Source organism: Salmo salar, chromosome 14, assembly GCF_965601325.2.
Source record: "Salmo salar chromosome 14, fSalSal1, whole genome shotgun sequence".
In the NCBI taxonomy this organism is placed as follows: Eukaryota; Metazoa; Chordata; class Actinopteri; order Salmoniformes; family Salmonidae; genus Salmo; species Salmo salar.
Window position 1 is genome coordinate 65,661,596 of NC_138304.1, and position 23,898 is coordinate 65,685,493.

Consider the following 23,898-nt stretch of genomic DNA (forward strand, 5'->3'; position numbering starts at 1 on the left):
TCAATCTATTTATCGTTATGATAATTCAGTCAACATATCATAACATGTATTTTTGTCCATATCACCCTGCTGTCGTAGGGGTGAGTGAATATGCAGTACAGGTTAAGGGTTGTGGAGTGCCAGATCCAGCTAAATTATTGAATTTATCCTGGTAAATAATTAAGACCGTGCCATTGCCGACATCATTTCAAGTACTAACAAGGACAGCTCATATAGATATGTTTTCATTTTATTAGAACAAAAATCACATTCATCTTGTGCTCTGAAAACTGTACATTTACAACAAGAGAAACAAAAAAAGTTGTATTCTAACAAAAAAAAACCAAGGGGAAGGGTAGATACAAATGGGTATTTGATACAAGTAACTCGGGGGGTATGTATTGGGCGATATGGCTAGGAAGGAAGAAATAGGGGACAGGAAAGAGTTTGGGCACATACTGTGGCGTAATTTGACAAGATGATCCAAAACACTATTACAGAAGACATGAGGTTCAGTTATTTCACACCGTGAGGTATGGAATCAAAACCGTTATCCTGAATCACAGTTTTTAGATATATTCTTATAGGCTATTATTAATTCTATATAACATCTGTTTTTTAGAATTACAATAATCTACCAATCATAGACCTCCAAATAATTTGGAGTCTTCCACTTCCACTCAGAACACAACCAAACCTCTTTTGAATGAATGAGTTTCATTACTAATACAGATTTGTTATACAATAAAGTATCTATATGCTCTGTAAATAGGAGGAACACGTTATAAAAGAGTATTGAAACATCTTAAGAAAAAAATCGGCCTTATAATCCTGATATTAGTCCTGCTTGAGCATCAAGCGCCCATCATATTGCACTAGTTTCACACTGATGGTTTTAAAACACAAAAGATGTTGTGTTGAAGTCTTTAGTAGCTGGCACTGCGGAAGTGAAGTCATGTCGTTGGCAAGTGCCTCACAGCTTCTAGTCCTGGGGTTCTTTCTGCAAGGCTGCGTGCGTAGCAGGATGGAAACGAGATCTAATGGTGGGGCTCTTGTTTATTATGAACCGGAGGAGCCTGCATTCTGCCACCAGCTGAGGAGGAGTGGTGGGAATCGAATGGTCTTTGTCCAGCACTTCCTGATGATGCCGCCCAGCAGTTCCCAGAATGTACTGCTATTCCTGTAAAAGAGCTTGTTGTTCTTCCAGGTGCCTGTCAAGTGCTGCGGAGGCAGAATCCTGGCAGAACCAGGGTTGTGTTCCCACCACTACGCTGGCTGTCCCAATGCTTTGCAGTCCTTTTGGGTTTCCAATTCAGATCAAATATTTGAGCCTAATGATATATCAAGTACAGTGCAAAAAACGGTAAATTCACCAGTAGTAAGATGAAAACTCAAATCGATGCTAAAACAATAAAACATAATACAAACAATAATAATAATATAACAATAATAATAAGAATGATAATCATAATAATATAACAATAATAAGAAGAACGATAATCATAACAATAAGAATGATAATCATAATACTATAACGACATGATAATGATAATAATAACAATAAGAAGTATTCTCAGCTCTGTAAGCATGATCAAGCTATGATTGATAAACCACCGCGTTGAGTCAGACCCCAAGTCTGAAGGGAGTCCAGACCGCTCCTCTTGCCTTGTCCTAGCTAACTTGGAAGATGCCTTGGCCGCAAACACAAGCGTACAAATGTTAGGTTTGGTTGGAGCTCCCGGGTAAAGTGAGACCCGGTGTTTTAAAACGAGTCAAAGGGGCATGTTGACTGCATTTTAACCATGTGGCCCACACCTCTCCTGAGCCCAGTCGGTAAGAAACCTCTCAGTGGTCGGGCTGCGAACAGAACCAGAAACAGTCCTTGGAACCATGGAACCATCCGTCACTAACTGACACTAACCGCAGGTCAGAATCACAGCGCTTCTCTAGTGTTGCTCCTTATCAAGTCCCTGCTGGAAAACAAAATCCCTACAGCACAACACAATAGCCTCCCTCCAAACATCTCTCCATCTTTCTAAGGGTTTGAAGACATGAATTCTGGGTTCAGCACTCTCTCAGCTCTCTCTTCCCCTCCTCTCTTCACTTGTTCATGATTGGCTTCCTCTACTCTATCCATGTGGATCCATGGCTCTTCTTCTCCCCCAACCAATAGAATAGGTGACTGAGGTTGAATTATAAGGAACAATCTCAGGCTTCTCCTCTCAGACCTCTGTCTGCAGGTCGATGATGTCTTGGCTGACCATTGGGATGGTGGCTCCAGCCTTCTCCCACTCCACCTGCTGCATATGCAGGGGTGACGCGGCCAGGGGCTCCAGGTCCTTCCGCACCCAGGCGGGGGGCGAGTGCTGGGTCCTTTGGACACCTTCCCAGGGTCTCTCCACCTGTGGCAGCTGCTTGTCCTGAAGAGGTGAAAAAAGGCCATGAGTATTGGCATCATCAATAGTCCCAAATTGGATTTGGGAACGTTCAATGCAATAAAGCTGGACCTATATTATAATGACAATAGTGAATTTGGTTGATAGGCAGATCAATGGCCAGTCATTGTAGTCTTCCTTGTTTAATCGACTCGCCATTAACTACCTTTAAGGTAACTTAAAAATTATAATATAATTGTGTAATGTGGACAAACTGTTCCTCTAATACTGGGGGGCTAGTGGAGCATTGTAATGCTGAGTATGCCCTATTTAAAATGCCTTAAAAGGCATATTTAGTCAGTTAGACCAATATGGGTAATAGGACTCACGCTGTGGTTTGTTTTGTCACTTCCTCCAGAGGACACACTCCATCTCACAGACTGTTAGGAATAAAAAAAATAAAAAAACATCATTATTTAAACGTTCTTAAGACTGTTAAATGCAATTTCAATAACAGCTGAGGTCAATATGGTTCGCTGAGGTCAAGTTTTCTTCCAGAACAATACTCCTGTGTAAATAAAGACTGAAGATGTTGCGTTGCGTGGAATGGTCTCTCTCATTCTCTATTAATGTTGTCTAGCCTAGCAACTACCCAACAAGAAGACAAATAACTGTATGTGAATCTGTATGTACACTGTTAAAATAGATTTCTATAGGATTATTTACCTTGCTGTCTGAAGCAGGGGACTCTCTGTCTTGTTTCTCAGCGTGATGTAATTTCCTGTTGAGGTCCTGGAACATGTTTTGGTGACGTTTCCTTGTGTGCATTATCTTCTACAGGACACATGGGAATAAGAATAGTAAGTCAACAAATGGCACAAAATGACCCCATTTTAGACAAATGTAATTTCCTACTGATGAATTCTATCCATATTATTGGTTAATATACAAATATGCACTTGAGATGGCTTACATTCAGCTTTTTGAAGTTATTACATGTTTATTACAAGTTTACAGATATGCTATTAACATGATAATACAGTATTTGTTATATAACAACGTTGTCTTGGTTACATAAAGATACATACCTCGAAATCTAATTCAGCGTAACGGGACTTCTGTCTCTCCAGGGAGCTCATGGACAGTGTGGAGATGGTCTCGCTCTTGGACATCATGGAGTTCATGGAGTCGAAGGTGTCTCCCAGGCTGCTGTGAGTGATGTGAGACTCGCTGGACATGTTGTGGATGTTCTGGACGGGAGAGTCCCTCTCCGAGTAGGACACGCTGACCCGGTCGGACGGTAGCGTCTTGAGTCCGAAGGCGGCCTGGGGCTCAGCGAATGGCCCACTGAGATGAACCAGCCTGGTCTGTGGAAGATGCTCCACGCTGATGTTGTACTTGGACGGGTCCTCTTTGGCCTTGCGAAGAGTGGAGGTGGTGTTGGGCAGGAGCAAGTAGCCACTACCGTCGGGGCAGCTACCCTCCGCCTGGCCACGCGCCAGGTTGGCGTCCAGCTGCTGAAAGAGCTCGCCTTCGCACACGTAGACGGGTTTCCCGCAGGAGGACGGGTCCATGCCGCCATGCAGCCGGCTCTTCTCCCTCTTCAGGGTGAGGGTGTGGCTGGAGTACTCGGGGACAGCCTGCATGTGGGCCTTGGTGGTGTGGGAGGGCAGGGTGTGGAAGTTGGAGCTCATGGGGAGGGGTAGCTGAGGTGGGAGGGGCATCTTCTCCTCACAGGAGGAGTTCATGCCACCTAGAATAGAGAGGAGGGGTCGGGGCAAATAGGTAAGAGAGTGCACTGACAGTACAATTATGCTGGGCATGTCTGTTGATTCACATTGATTGAAAGGATGGTCAAACGTAAATAATAGATTTAGAAGTAATCAAAGTGCTGAAATGTTTTCCTTAAGTAGCAGCATGCCTCTAAAATATCTTTCTAAATGGACAAAACATATGACCTCCAGGAATGAAAGGGCATTTAAGTAAGTGAACGGAAAAATGGTTAGGAGAGTAATGAAAGGAAAGAGGCTCACCAGGTCTGTTGGAGTCAGCGTCCTTTTCGAAATCAGACTGCAAAACAAAATACAAAGAGATGGTTTCATTAGTACTGATCCAAAGTGTATTTATACAACACGTTCACATTGAAAACACAAGGTTCAGTCATTCCTAACGATGTCATTCCGACATTATAAGCATAAACAAAGACACTCACCATGAGCTGGGTGTGGTGGCTATTTTGGAGGGAACTGCCAGAATCTCCATTGCCATCGTCCTTACGGTCAACAACTCTGCATTTCACTGCATCTTGTACCTATTAAAATAGTGGCGAAATGACCAAATAGTCAGCAACATTCTGAAACACCCTTCAATACAAACAAAAACATAGGAAAATAACTTCCGACTTAAAAACATTGCGCTTACCTCTCTACGCAGGATGCAGTGCACCATGACGATTATGAACCCTTCCAGGGAGTCAAAGACCGCGAAGAGGATCTGGAAGAGAGCGGAGCGGCGGTCGGTCATGGCCAGGACAGCGGACATCCAGGTGAGGGCCAGCAGGGGCAGAATCACACAGGAGCTCCACAGTGACGCTCCCGCTCGCTCCTTCAGTTTGACATCGGTGATGCCGTCCTTGGACACCAGTTTGTTGAAGACCAGGATGCCAATTACCATGTTCACCTGCTCAAAAGAAGTTAAAGACATGATGAGTGAGACAATTGTAGTGAGCAATGGGTTTAACTATGGTTAACGATATGGTTAGCAATGGTTAGAAATTGGTTTAACTACTATATGTCATAAGAGAATGTATGGTAAAGCATTCATTAATAAGTATTTTTATGTATTTCAAAATAATTTTAGATATACAGGGATATATACCAGAACAACAGCAGCAGCGGGACCAACGAACGAGTAGAGGAGTCCACCCTCCAGAGAGAGCCAGCAGCTACAGGGAACAGACAGGACAAGAGCAATTATTACATGAGCTGGAGAAAGGGAGTTAGAGAGAAAGAGAGCGGGGGGAAGAAAGAGAGAGAGAGAGAGAGAGGTGAGGAGGAAGAAACAGATTTAGGTTCAACTTACTAGTTGACGGTGCCATATCCCTTAGCCTTGGTAAATCCAACAGACACAGCCACCACCAGAGCAGGGAGTCCTATAAGAGAGAGGTGGAGAGAAGGAACAGAGTTAGGATTGAACAAGAAATAAATGGCAGAAATACAGGAAAACGTACAGCTAGAATGTCCAAAGATGTTTAGAAGAGGAAAGACAGACACATAGACACAGTAACAGAGTCATAAACAAACGATGACTTTATTTACATTTTGAATGGGGATTGCCCATTCTAGCAATTATATTTCTCTGGACAGAAATACAGACACAGTGACAGACAGACAGAAAGCCATTTATTAGGGCACGTACCCCAGCCCAAGCAGAGGAAACGCTTGCGGATGATGCGGTTGCGCAGACGGCCCGTGACAGCCATGTAGGACTGCCATGCTTCCGTCAGCACCCAGCAGAAAGATGAGAGGAAGAAGAAGTGAAGGAGGGCGGCCACCACTCCACACACCACCTAAAGGAAGGAGGGAAAGAGAGAAAGAGAGTGAGAGACAAACGGTGTCAGTGGTGCGCGGTTAATCTCCAAGGTCTCAAAGCCATAGAGAAGGTCAAAGCCATATAGAAGAAGAAAAAGAAGAGAGGGGATTGGTTAGAATGTGCCATACCTTGTTGCGAGCCTGGGTTTGTCCAACCAGAATGAGGGCATTGGAGCAGATAATGGAGAGGCAGAAGTTGATGAGGATCACTGAGCGCTCCGAGCGGATATACCTGGAGGACGAAATGGAGAGAGTGAGGACGGTGGGGAAGACAAAGCGTGTTGCGCACACAAAGACATAGGACATTTGTAATAGTGGTTTTGCTTCCAGGGGTCACTTACTTCCAGACGGAGACATAGATGATGATGAGGAGCAGTAGGGTGAGAGAGGAGACCCCACAGCCCACGATGAGCGTCACAGAGGGAAGCAGATTCTTATCCATGTTCTGTAGAGAGGAGACAAGACAACACAATACATTCCCTTACTACGCTGCACACCATCAAACACACACACATGAAAAAGGCTAACGCATGAAAACACACGCACGCACGCACGCACGCACGCACGCACGTGCACACACACACACACACACACACACACACACACACACACACACACACACACACACACACACACACACACACACACACACACACACACACACACACACACACACACACACACACACACAGAGTCTACTCTCTGCTGCGCTATCTGCAACAGCAGACGGCTCCCTGTGGGCAGACAACTGAATGGCACAATTAGGCCACGGCTAAGGCAAGGTGACCCCAAGGTGAAAGTGTCAGAAAGATGGAGTGGTGAGCCAAAGACTCGGCCCGAGGTCACTGCGTTTTCCCATTGAGCTTTTGAACCAGCAAATGAGGCATGGAGGATACAGAACATATATCTCCCACTACTAAGCAGAGGGTGAGAGAGAAAGAGAGAGAGAAAGAGAGAGAGAGAGAGATAGAGAGAGAGAGAAAGAGGGAGAAATATCCCGGGCGATTCAGCTTCTACGTATCACCGGCCATCCTTACAAGCTGATATCTGCATAGATTTATATGTCGCGGTGCCTTTCTATGAGGGGATTTTTACTGTGTCTGTCTGTGTGTGTGTGTGTGTGTGTGTGTGTGTGTGTGTGTGTGTGTGTGTGTGTGTGTGTGTGTGTGTGTGTGTGTGTGTGTGTGTGTGTGTGTGTGTGTGTGTGTGTGTGTGTGTGTGTGTGTGTGTGTGTGTGTGCCCAGTGTCTTGTTACCCCTCCCTGTAGGAGTGGACAGGTTATCACCTCCCATGGCTCTGACAGCAGCTTAGTGCCCTACTAGTGCCCTCCTGTGTCTCAGACCTGGCCCACTGAACCCTTAGCGGAGGGCACACGGGAGAGGATGTCGCACACCCTGTTAGCTCTAATGCTGACTCACCTGTGGGGCTACGAGGGCACCAATACTGATGAGAGGGACCCATTGCCCCCCCACCCACTCCCACCAGCTAATTGGCTGGGGCTTTGTCCCAGTGCTTTGATAGACTTTGGAGGGGTTGAGTTAATTTAACACCATAGATTAATCTGCATCACTGTGGTGCAAATGAGACACGGACAAATCATGTTCAGGCGCCTTGTGGAAATACCACAAGAGCCACATCACTTTGGCGTTGCAGATAATGTCTGAGAGGCTAAAATGGGGATGAATGCGGTGCCTTGGAGGGCTGTCTATATCGCTATCTGCTCTCTGCGTGGACATACCTCATATCACAGCACAGCTGGTAAACCCGGGCCTACGGCAGCCAAATACTAAATTAGCACAGCAAATTTGTTTAGAAATCTATCCAACTACATTAGAGGCTCCCAAACCAGATGGCAGATAGCGTAGGGGTGAGCTGAACTGCCATTTGCTAATGCCAGGGAGAAAAAGAACTGTGGCAACAGTATGCTAGCTTCACTGCCTCCCTCCCTATATGTCTGTCTATCTGGGTTGATGCTGCCTTTCGCCATGGGTTACTGAGTGAAACTGTAATTCAGCCTGCGAGTTTGATCTAAATATGAGCCATATCTTGCATTTGCCCTTGAAGGAATCCCAATGTTCCCATTTTCTCCTAAACCTAAAATCAGGACAAGAGAGAAAAAAAAGTCCTTTATGGTGCCTATTAAGTGTGCATTTTCATTTGTGATAAGGGTTGGTTACCCAGTGCGCACCGCTCTAATTGGGGTCCACTGGACAAGGTTATCTTCACTGACTAACTAGGTGGGCCACTCCTGCCTCTTTGACTATGTGTCCAAGACACGTTCTCATTGATGCAGGGTCCAGGAAGCAGACCTTATCAAATGAGAGCTGAAACACTGCAGTGTCTGGCTGTTCTCTCCTCTCCCATAAAGCTGGCAGGCGGAGGGACAGTATTGAAAATGTCTACAGCACACATCAAAGGATGGTGGGGCGGGTGGAACCGTCAATGCACAACCAGACATCCGTTTCTCATTGGCCAGAGTCTTTGGCATTTTTCAGAGAGACTTGATGCGACCCGTAGGGGTGGGGTGGAAGGGAGGAGGATGGGGGGGTGGGTGTAATAGAGGATTCAGAGGTATTGGCAGACGAAATGATTGGCGTAGCTGGCCGTCGACTATGGGGCGCAGGTAGGGGTGGCTGGTTTTGTTGTCTTCTCACAAACACAGGGGGCGCTGTAGCTGCCTTTCTCTTTTCCAGACCGGGCAACAGAGACAAAACAAATCGATGACAACAGGTCTAGAGACAAACAAAGCCCAGATTGCATCTCTTATGTTCAGCCCAGATTGCATCTCTTATGTTCAGCCCAGATTGCATCTCTTATGTTCAGATTGGCAGCATCTTTTGCTAGATGCAATAGAATCATGCAGTCCAAGCATACTGACTGAGTGACTGTGCATTTGTATAGGCTTAGACTTGCTGTATATCTATTCTGCTGAGCCCACTACAGGTTAGTATCTGATCTTTGCAGTGGAATGGAAGGTAATCATATGTGCAATTAAACCGATCTGAGACAAACATGCATTTCTCTTGAGTTGTAATACCCTGTCCTATCTGTTGATTGTCAGTGTGGTTTTGTTCATGGTGGGGGTGTTTTTCCTCAATATCTCAGTTAGCAAAAATCACACAGACCAAGCTTGCGCTGCAGAAGTCGTTACCAGGGTAACTAGAGAGTGAACTGCTATGGAGGCACAATCTAAACTGGGGTAAATTACACTTTGCCTTTGCGCAATAGAGCTCCTTGCGTATTGATAGAATGAATACACTAATCAAAGTATATGTTCCACCAAGTCAATGCATGCTGAAAAATACTATGCAATGCAACCCCCTATGAATTTGAATACCCAAAATGCATGAATGAATAATCTTGATCAAATGGAAAAATAGATTTAAAGCACAAATGTAGACACATTTCTGATATGTAGAACAATTTCTGATATGATTTTTCAAGTGACGCTTGTACTTATTCACTCTATTTGTAGGCTACAATGAAACCATTTAGCGTGATGTTTTTAAACATTCATTTGTCCATTTCAATTCAATTGATAAAAATGACACAGAATTGTCTCCGATTATTAATGCGCACACGGGAATGTTATTTGCACATATTTGAATAAGACAATGAGTCTAATTGAAAACCATCATTAAAATGTAACGATTATTAGCCTACCATTAATCGATCGTTATTTTTGATAGAAATTGCATTCCGTATCGAATATCGACATGTTTGTTGCACAGTTATTTATCTGACCATTAAAATCACCAGCCTATCAAACCTATCTATGGTCAATGGCACCTGCAAAGAGACAAAGAGGGGGAGGCTGGCAGCGCGAAACAACGCCTACTGTTTACATTGAATTCTTCCATCACACACACATAACGAACATTAACATTGAAGAAGCACAAGGTAAATGAAGCGCAACACTTACCATATCAGGGTTCAGCCGCGCTAAAATGGCGAAGGTGGAGAGCCTGTCACACACGCATTTGGTTCTAAAAGAATCAACGGCGACCGCTCTGCAGCTACGCGCAGACCAAGATCCAAGCAGCGAAGAACTGCACAGGGCGAGAGTGAAAGGGAACAACGGGTTATGAGAGAGGAAACATTATCTGAGAAATGTCTCAAATAAACCTCTCCATTCAACAAAAAAAAAGGTCATTGTAGCCTAGTCTATAATAAGACCACATCAAATATACCCAGCATATTTGTAATAGCCCATCATAGGTCTTTCCGTTTTGCATGGTAATTTGAAATGCAGAGGAATTCATATCTCTGCATTTCATATCATATCATATCTGATATGTGATTGATACGTGCTATGTGTGTGAGTTTTATCCAAATCTAAGTTCTTATTACACAGAAATGATATAGGAATTAACCTGTTGCTTTCACAAGAACAAACAGTTTTGTTATAATAACTACGTGTGTAATTGTAGTTCTAACACCTGAAATGGCAGCCCTGCTATAGGAAGAACACTTTATTGCTGCTAATACTAGACCAAAAAAAACAGAAACAAGAATCTGTCTAATTTATATTCTTGACCATCTTTCCCAAGAGGCATTAGATATGAGATGGTGGACACTGGAGATCCCCAACAAGCCTATAGTCAATACACTGAAAGAGGAGGTTGTAAATGAGAATACATTTTTTCCTTGCACACTTTCTCAAAAGTATGAGTAAAATAAGAAATATGATGGATTTCACAGGTGCCCTTCTGCTAAACCATGCATGGCCTTATGGTGTGGGCATGGGAATCGCTTCACCACATGCCCTCTATATGACTGCCATAGGGTATTCTCTAAACCTTTTGAATATCTACTGTGCATAATTTGAACTCTCAGTTAAGATGGCCACTATGGATTTTCATCCCAGAATATCCAGTTTGAGGTATTGAGACAAAGGGCAAAGTCTTGTCATCAATGACCATTAAAAGACATTGTAATCAACAATCTTAGACAGCAACAACCCTTTTTCCTCATCACGAAGGAGTGATTATACAGTAGAACGCTTCATTTAGTTCCGTGACATAGTCCCTACTATGAGACATGGGGATAAAGTTATCTGGCTGCACTGTGCAGCAGCAGATGCTGCCACCTCGCAGTGTTTCACATGATGTGAGTGTCAGGGGGAGAGAAGGGAGCGAGAAAGGCAGCGAGGCACTGAACCGTGGCCCTGGGCACAAACTGGTGAGCCTGCCTGAGCGAAAGGCTGTGATTCTGTGAAAATAGAATACCACCACCGGCCAGCCTCCCTACCCAGACATTAGTCCACACGCTGTCAAGCATCGCAGGGAGACTATGAGGAAATAGCAGTAGTCACTGTAGTCAACAGCAAAGTCAACTTGTAGAGGAGGCTTTTCTCTGCTGCCAGTACAGTTTAATGCCTGCTTGCCTGCACGATTTCTCAGATCACTCAGATGGGTTAGAAGTTGTGAGGTGAAGTGGAGGGTAGACTAGGCATTGTTCTTTGGTAAGGTTTGTGTAACTGTGTAATATCTGACTGTGTAGCTTTGAAAAGGGATGAGACAGTATGTTAGCTTGGAATGAGTCTAATGTCTAATATCAAATACTAATAGCATGTCACTGAGAGATGGACACTGACTCTAGGATAGCCTAGTTTAGCACTTGGCCTCAATCTGTGTGTCTGTAGCATAGCATATAGACAGTTGGGCGTGAATGGACATGTAGAATAATGGCATTTCCCCAGTGAGCCTGCCTAAAAACCAAACACGTGCTGCTCCACAAAGTCAACTTTGACCCAAACTCTGATCCAGGGCTTCTCCCTCTCTACCATTTCCCCCATCCTCCCTCCATCTAGGCATTAATTACATCGGCTGTCTAAAATGAAACTCATTTGGCTGGAGGCACGTAATCCCCTCCCTTCTCCTACTCCCCTCCCTTCTGAAAGTGTATGAGTTAATTACATTTTCTCCTCTTCCTCTTTTTTTTCTCCTTTCTCTTTCGACTTGGGCTGCTTTTCTCAGGTGGGAAGGGAAGGGATGCGGATGTGGACGGGGCCTCAGCTGAATGCATTGCAGTGCTTATCTGAGCTCCACAAGTGTACAAATCTATCTAAATGCAAATGGCCCACCTGTGCTTCAGGAGGGCACAGTATGGCTGCCTAGGATCTACCCAAAGCCCCGGGGTGATAGATCCAGAGCTGAGGGTAAGTTGAACAGCGGGGGGTATTCATAATGCATTAAAATGCATCTAAACATCTTTTAAAAAGGCCATGTGTCACTTCCTGTTAACCTCTAAAATGACAAAATGGACCCGGGAGAGATGGGAGAAGAAGAGTTGCCATCGTCTTTGGATGATTGGCTATACGCGGAATTAAACTTTACATCAATGTTGCCTCTGTGTTGTGTCCCTGCCTAGTTAGTGTGGTATGAATGGATCCAGATGACTTGTTGATCAGTGAAAGGTGTCACAGGGGGCTCTGAGGATAAGAGAGGCTGCTACCAATAAAGCCCAGAGAGATGGGTCATGTTAACATGGTCTATTAATGCTCTGTCACTGCTTGTCCAGATGATTGACATTACAAGAGTTGCAACAATACTGCATCACATTGACTTATATAGCTAAAGGGTGAATGCTCATATCAAGTGATAGAAGCAGTAGTGGATGGCCTTTGAGCTTTCTGGAATAATCAACTATCACCAAATGGGTTGACAGAATGATGAAAATATGGATCTTTATGAATGTAAATACACACACGGATGTAAACAACATTAGTCACCACTTACGTTTCACTCTCATCCCAGGAGATGCAAGTTTCATTGATGGTGTCCTGGAAAAATAGAAAAGGCGGGGTAAGGATCTAAGGAAAAGGAAATGCGTGGGATGCAACAGCATGGCGCTAACCACCATCCAACGTTTCTTTCACCCTAACCTCACCCACTGCACTAAAAACGCCCACTCCTCATTACCATAATGACGCAGGTTTATTCATGCGACTTAACGTACTGCTGCGTGTTTAAAAAAAATGACAATACCCTTAGGGGACTTGTAGTTCTAAAGGGCCATTAGGTGGGTATCCAATGGGAACTTACATTATGGAGGTGGGGGAACTCGATTTCCACTGGGGTGGACAGCAGACCTGGGGTGGGCTTGACCACAACCGTGACGACCTTAGAGTTGAGAACGCTGCTGTTACTGAGGAGAGAAGGAGACAGGACATTTGGTCAAACAAAAGCACAGTATTGGTAATGTGCTGTTGGAGCATTTCCAGTATTTGATGGGATTCATTGGCAATCAATGGCAAATACTTCAGGGGAATGCTAAAAATGGTTTTAATGGGGTTTGTACAGTGAGTAACCATATGCCTGTAAATCAGTCCCGTGCCTGCTGGGTTTCAATGGAGGAAAGTCTACCTTCCCCAAGGTGTATCAAGAGGGCACTGTAAAAGTGTGCTAGTATAGAGTATGAGTCATTCAGTAGGAAAGTCTTACCTCTGGAAGGATAGGATAGAGCTGAGGTTTCTGTACAGAATGATCCCGGTCACAAATGCAGTGGTGCCCTCTGTAACAGACAGAATACACAATTATTATTATTATTATTCACTAGGAGAGAAGAAAATAGCGGGTGTCAACAAGAACAGACGAGAGCTTCAAGGTGTTTTGAGACTCCGTAGAATTGTTTGTTTTACTGTCTTCTATCGGTTTATTTATACAAATACATACATGCTTGTGTATCTGTAGACTATCTGTACAATGTATGCATCAGTGGTTATGAATGTACACTATCTAAATACAGTATGTATGCCATTCTCACCAGACTGGTCTATGGACAGAGCGTCGCGGGAGACAGTGATCTTCTCCTCTGAGGTCCTGACCCAGTCCATCATGCCTCTCCATCCTTTCACTGGGAAGGTGAAGTCGGTTGTCATGGCTGTGGGACGCTTATGGATGCTCAACACTGGAAAGGAGAAAAAGAGATGGAAGGTGTTATGTCAAAGAGTGTCCGTGGAATACATGGTGTGTATAGGATACTGCGACGCCCTTAGGGTCTGGTAAGTGAAGAGCCAAGGACAGCTATGGTTTCATGCGTCACGCATTATTTCTTTAACTGTCTGGAGGAGTTGCTGCTGAATCCTGTGTGAACTGGGATTGTGAATGTCAGCTTTGCTATAGTCAAGACGGCATGGCAAGAAATAAGTGTGAGTTCTACAGTTTGGACAGTATGTGCCTTCTCAGAGCTTATGTAAATCCCAATCTGATTCTAGCTTCCTCCCACGTAATTGGTAACATGCAGGATGGGGTTTATCTTTGTATCTTTGCATCTCGCTCATCGACTCGGTATTGGTACTCCCTGTTTACAACCATGTTATTTTCTGCCCCTTGTTATTTTACTCATTCTTTTTATGAGTTATTCACTGTATATTTATTCCTCGCGTCACTATCTCATTTTTTTCTCATTTCAGAAAAAAATCTTTAACTCTGCTTTGTTGGAAAAGGATCCCTAAGTACGCATTTCACTATTAGTCAACACTTGTTGTCTAAGCATGTGACAAATAAAATTGTATTTGATTTGATTTTTGACCTATTTCAGCTGCTATAGTTCTGTGCTATCTTGAAGATGGATAGCTACTAACGGTCCTGCCAAAATGTCGCAGTGATAACAGATACATTTTTTCCTTGTTCATCTAGAACTTCTCTTCGGTGACATGATTAAGATTGATGCACTCTGTGGCCGGATAAAGGTAAAGACAAATCACCGTGGGATGTAAAGAGCACAGAGCTGCTGCCAGGGAAAAATTAGGGGCTCACCTAAATTCTCTGTGACTTCATAAATGTCCTGGAAGTCTTTCATCTGCATGCCGATCATGTCCACAAAGTCCTCGACGAGCTGCAAGAACTCCTTGACGTTAGCGCCCATCTAGAGAAGAGATAAGTGGAGGGAGGGAGCGAGAAGGAAGAAAAGAGGAGGGGAGACGATACATTTATATAAAGGAAAATCATAAACATCCAGGGATTGTTTGAAGTTGGTTGAATTAACGTCATTACAATGAATTTACAACCAGAACTTGTTGTTATCCGGTTGAAATTACGTCATTATTACAATGACTGTTTTGCCGGCTGGGAGAGACTATTTGTTTTTCATAGCATTGCTTATCTATGCTGGGCATAAAGAGGAACAATGAACGTATAGGCCTTATACCGCACCGTATATGTAATGCCTTTCATACTGTATCTTATTCTTTCACAATACTAATGTTCCTGAGCAGTGAAAAGCACTATCATCGACTGTGGAGCCTCCTAACTTCCGGAGGGACATATATGGGCATCAGGCTGTTGATTCACTCTCCTCTTTTTCTCTCTGTTCTCTGTGGATGGGAGGGAGGGCTCTTGCGTCTCTCTGACGCAGAACTGGAGCGATGTGGGCGAAAGGTGTGTGCATATCTGTGTAATACATATTGCACAGTGTCTGTGTATGTGTCCCTTCTTTACAACGACCATGGTCTGTGGGTTGGTATGGAGACGCACAGATTGGAGAGTGGGCGTTGTGATTCTCCCTGTCTGCCTTGCTCTTTCTCTCGGCCCCGAAATGACACACGGCTAATTCATAATCAGTTCATCTTCGATTTGACAAGCAAATGGTTATTCCCTGAATGTGGAGCCTTTTGATTAGTGACTGGAGTTTTCCATACTAATATATGTATTACTTTTATCTAACCAAGTAGGCTATTGAGAACACAATATCTATTACAATAATACCCGGACTAATCCTATCCATGAGGCTGGAGGTCAAAGTTAACTTGAACAGGGGTTGAAAGTAACAAAATTAACATATAGCAAAATGTCATGACAAATGAGAAAAAAAACGCCAAGAGTCTTCCTTAAAATTCTCAAGAGGCTCATCTGATTCAGAGCATAACATGTTCAAAATGAGTCACATGGATTTGTACTTATCTCTCTCTATATGTAGTAGTCCCTGTGAGATACACATGAGTCAGATGGTATGGTGGTGTGCTATCCGAATTCGATTGAAAAACATGCTCCTAACACTATCTTCAGTATGGGATGGTGTGAGGGAAGTCAAGGGGTGAGGATTGAAATGACACATGTTCTGTTCCTCTCTTAATCAATACTCTCGCATTTCTGCCCATTCTTTCTCTGAGTGTCCTGTTTTTACTATGGAGTCTATTATTCCCATGGTAGGGAACTGAATGGTTTTTTTTTTGGGGGGGGGGGGGGGGGGGGTGGTGATAATGAGGTACCTACCACCAGTTACCACTTTTTTTCCCCCATTCTCTCTCACACTTACAACACATACCGAACTTTCTCCTCCACTCCATCTCTCACACAAACCAGACAAAGGAAGAAAAACTTTCTCCACCACTCTTTTTCTCTGTGACACAGTCATCCACTCACACCTATTAGTATGTTGCATTGCATAAGTACACTGCTCTCAGAACTTATCACTCACCAGCTGTGCCTCCTCCCACTTGTCATGATGCTCCTCCTTCAGTAAGTTGCTGATCGTCTGGGCATAGTTCTGTAGAAGAGGAGATATGAGCAATAGTATTAGACTTGATCAAATATAGCCCAAATCATACTTTGCTGGAGGAGTGTTAGAGCATACACATGGCAAAAGGAATAGCTTACAATGTGTGAGTGACAATACACATTGCAATTTTATTTTCAATGCTTAATTCAAAAGCAACACAGTATTTCTGACTGACCTCCACATCAGCATTGCTCAGGCTGTATCCAGCTCCTTTGTAGATCTCAGTGGTGTTCCTGAGGACATCCATGATGGACAGTAGGTCTCCGCTGTACTTGGTCCCCTCATCGGAGGTGGCCCTCAGTCGGGAGATCACCTCAGAAATCCCATCAGCCATCAAGCCCTTCTTAGCCTTATCAACACCATCCTGGGCCTATAGGACGGGAGGGTAAGTAGAGAGGTCACACTCTAGGTCAGGGGCATTCAACTCCTACCCTACGAGGTCCGGAGCCTGCTGGTTTTCTGTTCTACCTGATATTTAATTGCAAGCACCTGATGTCCCAGGTCTATATCAGTCCCTGATTAGAGGGGAACAATAAAAAACATGCAGTGGAACTGGCTTTGAGGTCCTGAGTTGAGTTTGATACAACGTAGCTTGAGTACACTGCCGGGAAATCATAGGTTGTGGAGATGTGTTTTCAACTATCTTCATATTAGGTATCTATCATTGTAATGAGCCCCATCTCTAATGGTTTGTAGCTATGACTTTAAGGGCAGCATCTTCAGAGTTTAAAGGATTGACTACTAATTGTGTGGGACAACAATAGACGATCATAACTAGCAGGATTATTGGAAGATACATCTCCAGACACTCCTTTCTGGTCTAGTCAACTTACCAATGTGGAAATGTCCTGGTAGTCCTTGGATATGCACTTGATGTAGGTCGGATTCTCCCAATAAGCAAGGCCTACAGCGCCAAGGGTGCACCGGCGCAAGGTCAAGCCTGTGTGTACGACAGAGTACTGGAGGTCAGCATGATCATACACAGGGATGATTACATTACTTAAACATGTGAAGTGCATGTGTATCTTTTCAGAAAAATGGGATACATGTGTTAATGTACTGAACCTGTGGAATCTGTAGGGCAGGTCACGGCAGCCATATCTCCTGCTGGGGTTCTCTTCCACACAACATCACCGTCAGTCTCCTCCTGACAGATCTCATGGGGTTCTGAAGAGAAGAGAAGGAGACTTGGTTGCACGTTTGGTTGCATTGAGTCAAAGTATTGCGTGGTTGTCTTTGGTCAAGTTATATTAGAAAACTGTTGTTTTGTGTTGAACCATGGGATTTTATTTCATCCCACATCTCAGCCATGTTGTTTCGACTCACTGACCTGGGCATCTTTTCTCGTTGCAGCGTCTCAGCTCTCCTCTCTCTCCAGGGCAAGGCTCTCCACCAAAGTAAGGTCCTTCACACATCCTCTGTCTCTGCTGGCTTCCTCCCCCACAGGTCTTACTGCAGCTTCCCCATGAGCTCCATGATAACCAGCGTCCATCAACTAGAGAGAGACAAACAAATGTTATTCCCTGACTTTCAACAGACTGACCAGTAGCCATAGTACCCAATACTGGCCTTTTACACATAGACTTAGCCAGGAACAGGGTATTTGACAAGTTATTATGACAAAAGAGGTCTCCATTACAAACTTGGTGGTGCTAGCTATCTACCTGGGCAATCTTTCAGGAAGCAGTTGTTGGTCTCACGCCAATCACCACGGCACTCCGAGCCTCCGTAGGACGGTCCGTTGCATTCACGTGTCCTCTGCTTGGTGCCATTGGAGCAAGAGGCGGAGCAGGTGGTCCAACCGGACCATTCGTTCCAGGCACCGTCCACTAGAGGGAACCAGAGAGGGAGGTGGAGAATTAGGACACCGTCAAGCCTCGGGCCAGTAATCATCATGTCACAGAGATGCTATTAACATTTCAACATGTCCTACTTTGAGACTGAGCAGCAGTGAAAGGCCCAAATTCTGTTCTCGTTTGTCCTTCATGCACCACTGCAGGTGTCTCTAACTCTAAATGCCTCCCCAACCAATTACCCTCCTCAAACGACACACAAAAACCCTCTAGTCGTTGGAGAACCTCATCAAGTGTACTGTATTTAAAGGGAGAAAAATGTCTGCTCGCTCATTGCAGGTCAACATAGGCCTATTACTATGTGTCGTATGGGAAGAAAGATGATGGGCCTATTTCTCTAATGGCTGAGTCTCAACTGGCACCTTATTCCCTACATAGTGCACTACTTTTGACCAAAGCCCTATAGCTATCCTATCCTCTGGTCAAAAGTAGTGCACTATATAGGGAATAGGGTGCCATTTAAGATGCAGACAATGTTTCCCAACACGGGATGGCAGGCCTAATTAGGAGTCTCTGGAGGACATCGGATTCCATCGCTCCCCGAGTTTCACCTCATTAAGTGATCCCTTCAGCCTACATGGATGAAGCAGGAGCCTTTTTTTTCTCACCGCCAAGTCCAGTGTTAGAAATGGGATTTTCCCTAAAGTAATGACAGTCATTGACAGCGGTCATCTCTTGGTGGTGCATACTGCCATCTGGTGTCCACAGTATGAAACTACATGGCCAGGCAGATTGAATGAATTAAACTCAGTGGTATTGAGGAGCGGCAGAAAATCAGTTATGTGCTAAGTGAATAACGGAGTTGCAAATATAAAGCCATTGTTATTATAATTAAAAAAAGGTCTAAGTATCAGACTGACTAAACATTCAGGTGAGAGAGAAGAGAACTAACCATTCACTGCCAGCGGACGGTGTGTATGTATCACCAGAGGGAACTGAAGCTCCGACGTGTGTGTGTGTGTGTGTGTGTGTGTGTGTGTGTGTGTGTGTGTGTGTGTGTGTGTGTGTGTGTGTGTGTGTGTGTGTGTGTGTGTGTGTGTGTGTGTGTGTGTGTGTGTGTGTGTGTGTGTGTGTGTGTGTGTGTGTGTGAGAGTGGTGAGGATGACCATGAGGAGTGTATGACTCACTGCCTGTATAGCCCATGACTAAGCCCTGCAGGCATTTGTTCTGCAGATACATTACGTCAGATGTGATGCCAAACCAACACTTTACTCCCCACGATAACAACCACAACTAACAGATTTTAGACGTGAGTTAGAACGGGTAGGAAGTCAGGAAGGAGGAAAGAGAGAAGCCTTGAAAGTGAACGTATCTTAGTTAGTCAGAGTTCTTCCCACGGGGGTCAGTGACAAAGATATGCTCATTAAGATGAGGAGTTAGCGTTGTCAATCCCTGCTAGGTTCACATATATTTAAATGTATGCACTCACTGTTGTAAGTTGCTTTGGATAAAAGAGTCAGCTAAGTGGCATATATCATAATTAAGTAAGTAATAAGGCTAACCTGGGCAGACTGCGATGTTACAGAACTTGGTCTGTTTGATGGGTCCCTTGCAGGGTTCTCCTCCGTTCTGGGGCTGCTTGCAGGTGCGGGTGCGGTCACGGTAACCACGGCCACAGGTGGACGAGCACAGGCTCCATGGGGACCACTCGTCCCAAGCTCCATCAACTGAAAGCAAGAGGAAGAATTCAGACCATGTCACCAAACATACATTTTTACGTTATGGTTTTGCCCTCAAAATGAATATGAATTATTCATAGGTAACTGAGTTGTAGGGTCTTTGGGTATTGACTGTGAGTTCAAGGAGTGGATCATTTTATGAGCTATCCACTAGGTGGAGTTGTGATTTTTACCATAGTTGCCAACCTGTCTAGAGACACACATACCCTAAACACCACCCTAAACACGGCCCCCGGTAAATGAGCCACCACTTACCGGGGCAGACCATGGTGTTGTTGCAGGGGCGGTTCTCGCGGAGGGGACCGGTGCATTGGGTGCTGTAGGAGGAGGTAACACAGAAACGGGAGCGGGCCTGCCAGCCCTCTCCACAGCTCACTGAACACACACTCCAGGGGGACCACTCATCTGCAACCGCAGCAGCGTCCACTACAAAGGTCAGGGGTCAAAGAGTCAGCGCTAAAGGTTTGTCAGCCGTAACACGACTTATATGGTAGAGCTAAGCTATACATGACATACTGCAAATGATCTACCGGTCTCTTAAATGTATTATACTATTGTAAACACCTCTCCAACTATTTCCAAAACTGGATTTTTTTATCCTTTATCACCAGAATGTGTGTCTCACCTGTTTGAGGGGCCACGACTCCAGTGCTAGGAACATCAGCGTTCTCTCTTTTCAGGCCAACAATGGAAGCTAGGGCTTGGCTACGGGCACGCACTTGACCTGTGGTGGTAAACGATGATTAGTGAGCTGAAACTCAAGCTGCTTCCAAACAGATCAACACAAAGACAGACAGTAGGTTAGACATTACAGACTTCCAAGAAAACAAAGAGACAGCTAGATTGACAGGTAGACTCACCAATGCAGGGCTGAGGGTTGCAGGCCCGCCCCTCTTCGACCACGCCTTCACACACACTATCCTCTGGATGACAGGCTCGGCTGCGCACCTGGACTCCACCCCCGCACTCCATACTGCACTCAGACCAGCGGCCCCACCCATTCCAGCCCTCTGCAGAAGAGAAAAACAAGAGACACATAGCATGACACACAAGTCCAGAGACATCCTTCTTGAAGATGGTATATAGATGTGGATGGCGCTTAACTCTTTCTTAAAAAGCCCTACTGCTCAGAAATGTAGATATAGAAATTGCTACAGTTCAGTAAGAATGTAAATGTTTTTTTTTCAGGTAGTGTTCTCAAGGATTTCGATGTAAAAAATGTAACTGGCAATTACTGTGCCTGTCAGGGAGCTAAGGAGAAACGCACAAGGACAGCTCTTTGTGAGAAACCATACCAGATAAAAGTCTTTCATTTGAAATGATTGTTTGGTTTCCAGCGCCCTGGAAAGCACGGTGTGCAAGGCTGGCGTGTTGCTATGGTTACTGCAAGTGATTGGCTTCGATTTCCTGTGCCAGCTAACTGTGAGGGCTTTGTGTACACTGTGTGTGTGTGCCTTTTGCATCCCTCAATCCCCCAGAAAAGAGCCAGCAAACATGTCCGCCATCCATGAAAACAAAATGGCGAGCTAACACTCTGTGCAGTGGGAGCAATCTGACCACTTAGACCTTAAGGAGGCACACAGTCTCTCCCTAACACCCTTCATTTATGCCTTATGATTCTGGGGCAGCAAAGGGCACATCTTCATCAGAACCTCACGTTCTCTCTACCTCTAGAATTTAGATCATTAACGGGGGGGGGGAGGGTTGATTAGTTTGAGTCAGCATGGGGAGGCTGTGCTTCCAAGGGAACATGATTCCAATCAGCCAGACAGAGATCTAGTCTAGACTCTATTGGATGGGATAACAAAAACAGACAAGTGGATTCGTGGACATTGAGCATTACACAGTAAGCAAGTTAGGTGGTGGTAACTCTACTCACTTATGATTTCGGTGTCACGTACAATGTCACGTCCAATGTCTCTGGGGGTTGGGATGCACTTCTCCAGGTAGACGCCTCCACGGTAGCAGCCGCCGGGCTTCCTGACGGGGGTCTCCCAGCACTGGCAGGGGGTGTTCATGATGCCGCAGGGGTTGGGATGGGTGCTGGTGGACAAACAATTCTCCAGCCACTGGCACAGCTTCTGACAGGCTGGCATACTGGGGTTCCTCTTGCCCACCACCAGGAACTCGGCCTTGAACTCACCGCTGCTCTCTCCCTCCACAATCTCCAGGCCGTGTCTTGGCGCCACCTTGCGTAGCTGCAGGAACTGCTTGCTGGACTCCAGGTAGGTTACAGACGTTGAAGCGTCGCACAATTGGACGACTTCATCAAAGCTCTCCATACCCAGGTAGGTGCGAGAGGTCTCGATGAAGGAGTCGAACTGGAAGGTCTTGACCTGGCGGGGCAGGCAGGAGTCGCTGGGCTTGGTGATCTTCATGTAGACGGTGTAGCGGCGAGGGTCTGGGTTCTGCAGGGTCCAGGAGCACGGTGTGGAGGGCAGGTTGGCGGTCGAAGAGAACAGCCCGAAGAAGCGGCTCTGCTCCAGGGTGGCGCAGGTATCAGAGGCCGGGCCAGACGGGATGCTGGAAGTCAAACCGAGGAAAAGGAGGGCCACAAGGGCCACCAAGGGCCCCGACCGGGGAGGTGACCACGCCATTCTGTGGTCGCTTCGAGAGGACGTTTCAAGGGGACTCAAATCGATTTCACTCTTTTCTCTCTCTATTTATGTAATTTGTTGCGATGTGACTTCAGTTGCTTGGAACTTGTTGGTTTGCTCTCTGAGGAATTGGATGGGGTTCAAAGGCTTCAGTGGGACAGACAGACAGCCATATGTCAAAGATGTGTCTGTTGGACAAAGGGGAGACAAAAAAAGAGATATGACAGGTCACTAAGTGTAACAATTATCTGATCAGAACCAACCAAGGGGTACCTCGGCCCTATGGTGAATGCCTCCGTTCTCTCTCAATTTCTCTCTCTTTCTTTCTCTCTCTCTCGCTCTTTCCTCCCACACACGGGAATGTGCCGCTAAATGCTAACCGAAATGCGTCAGGCTGACGTCTGTGCTGGCGCGTTGCCACTGGGAACCGCAGACAACACTTAAAGTCAATTACACTCTACAATGCCCAGGAATCTGAGAAGCAAGGGCAACATGGTAAAGTTAAGTCATTGATCTCACTTACAGCTCCACAAGTTGCATGAACTTTGTTTGATCCTTGCCTATTACGTTCCCTCAAAAATGAAGAAGCCTTGGTTATCAGGAGCCCCATTCAGGGCAGACTGAAGGGAGGGTCTATTCGATTGCCAGTTCCCACACTAGAATATGCAGCTGTGGGGTGCAACGGGATGGCACTCATGCAACATTGCTTTTCCCACCCTAAATGTGTTTAGATGTAAACCAACATATACAGTATGTAGTTGCTGCACTACAATGCCCTGTGGAGAGAGGTACAGATGCAAGATCTTAATTTGATCACATTTAAAACTTGTAGTGTATTTGAGGTTTGTTATTCCCATTTAATAATTTGACTTTATTTTCCCTTACGAAAAATGTATCAACCCCTACAAAAATCTCCATTAATTATCATCCACATAATAAATAAATGGCATGTTGCTGCAGGATTATTTTCCTGCAGTAGCAAACTGGCTCAAATTAAGATCCTACATCTGTATCTGTCAAGTCATATATATGAATAACCCTATCTGGTCCTGGAACAAAGAGCACCCAAGATCAGTATCCCTGTACTGGACTCTCCATGTGGCACCTTATACTTGATGAGGTTGCACATTGTCTAGGTGTTATGGTGACTTAGGTTTGGGGGCGTTCCCTGGGCCTAAGGGGGAATAAGGCGAGAAGAAGACTGTTGCTCAGCAACAACTTTCTCATGCATGCAGGGCAAGGCTATTCTTCCTGCTACATGTCTCTCTGGCAGCCCAGTCTTCTTGAGCTAATGACTAATGTCGGAAGAAGCCCTAAAACAC

At 45.1% G+C, this 23,898-nt stretch overlaps 1 protein-coding gene across 1 annotated transcript; it reads right to left on the reverse strand.

The window, feature by feature from the left end:
* Positions 1-211: 211 nt before the first annotated feature.
* On the reverse strand, positions 212-22,760 carry LOC106570082 (adhesion G protein-coupled receptor B1). The gene is made up of 30 exons (XM_082961405.1): positions 21,859-22,760; positions 20,840-20,989; positions 20,605-20,703; positions 20,235-20,405; positions 19,803-19,967; positions 18,112-18,276; positions 17,778-17,942; positions 17,513-17,614; positions 17,281-17,387; positions 16,623-16,817; positions 16,367-16,435; positions 14,707-14,815; positions 13,712-13,855; positions 13,390-13,459; positions 12,991-13,093; positions 12,692-12,728; positions 11,935-11,961; positions 9,867-9,988; positions 6,286-6,389; positions 6,074-6,176; positions 5,772-5,922; positions 5,436-5,505; positions 5,232-5,298; positions 4,776-5,033; positions 4,567-4,665; positions 4,388-4,424; positions 3,443-4,107; positions 3,081-3,188; positions 2,744-2,794; positions 212-2,399 (listed from the first exon to the last, which is right to left on the reverse strand). The coding sequence occupies exons 1-30, from the start codon at positions 22,574-22,576 to the stop codon at positions 2,202-2,204; spliced, it is 4,629 nt and encodes a 1,542-aa protein (XP_082817531.1). The 5' UTR covers positions 22,577-22,760; the 3' UTR covers positions 212-2,201.
* Positions 22,761-23,898: the final 1,138 nt, after the last annotated feature.

Coding starts and splice junctions, on each gene's coding strand:
- LOC106570082 (XM_082961405.1), bottom strand. CDS start 22,576: ATGGCGTGGTCACCTCCCCGGTCGGGGCCCTTGGTGGCCCTTGTGGCC. Junction 20,406..20,604: donor AGTCGTGGCCCCTCAAACAG/GTGAGACACACA, acceptor TGACCTTTGTAG/TGGACGCTGCTGCGGTTGCA. Junction 9,989..11,934: donor CCCGTCCACATCCGCATCCC/TTCCCTTCCCAC, acceptor TGTGCAGTTCTT/CGCTGCTTGGATCTTGGTCT.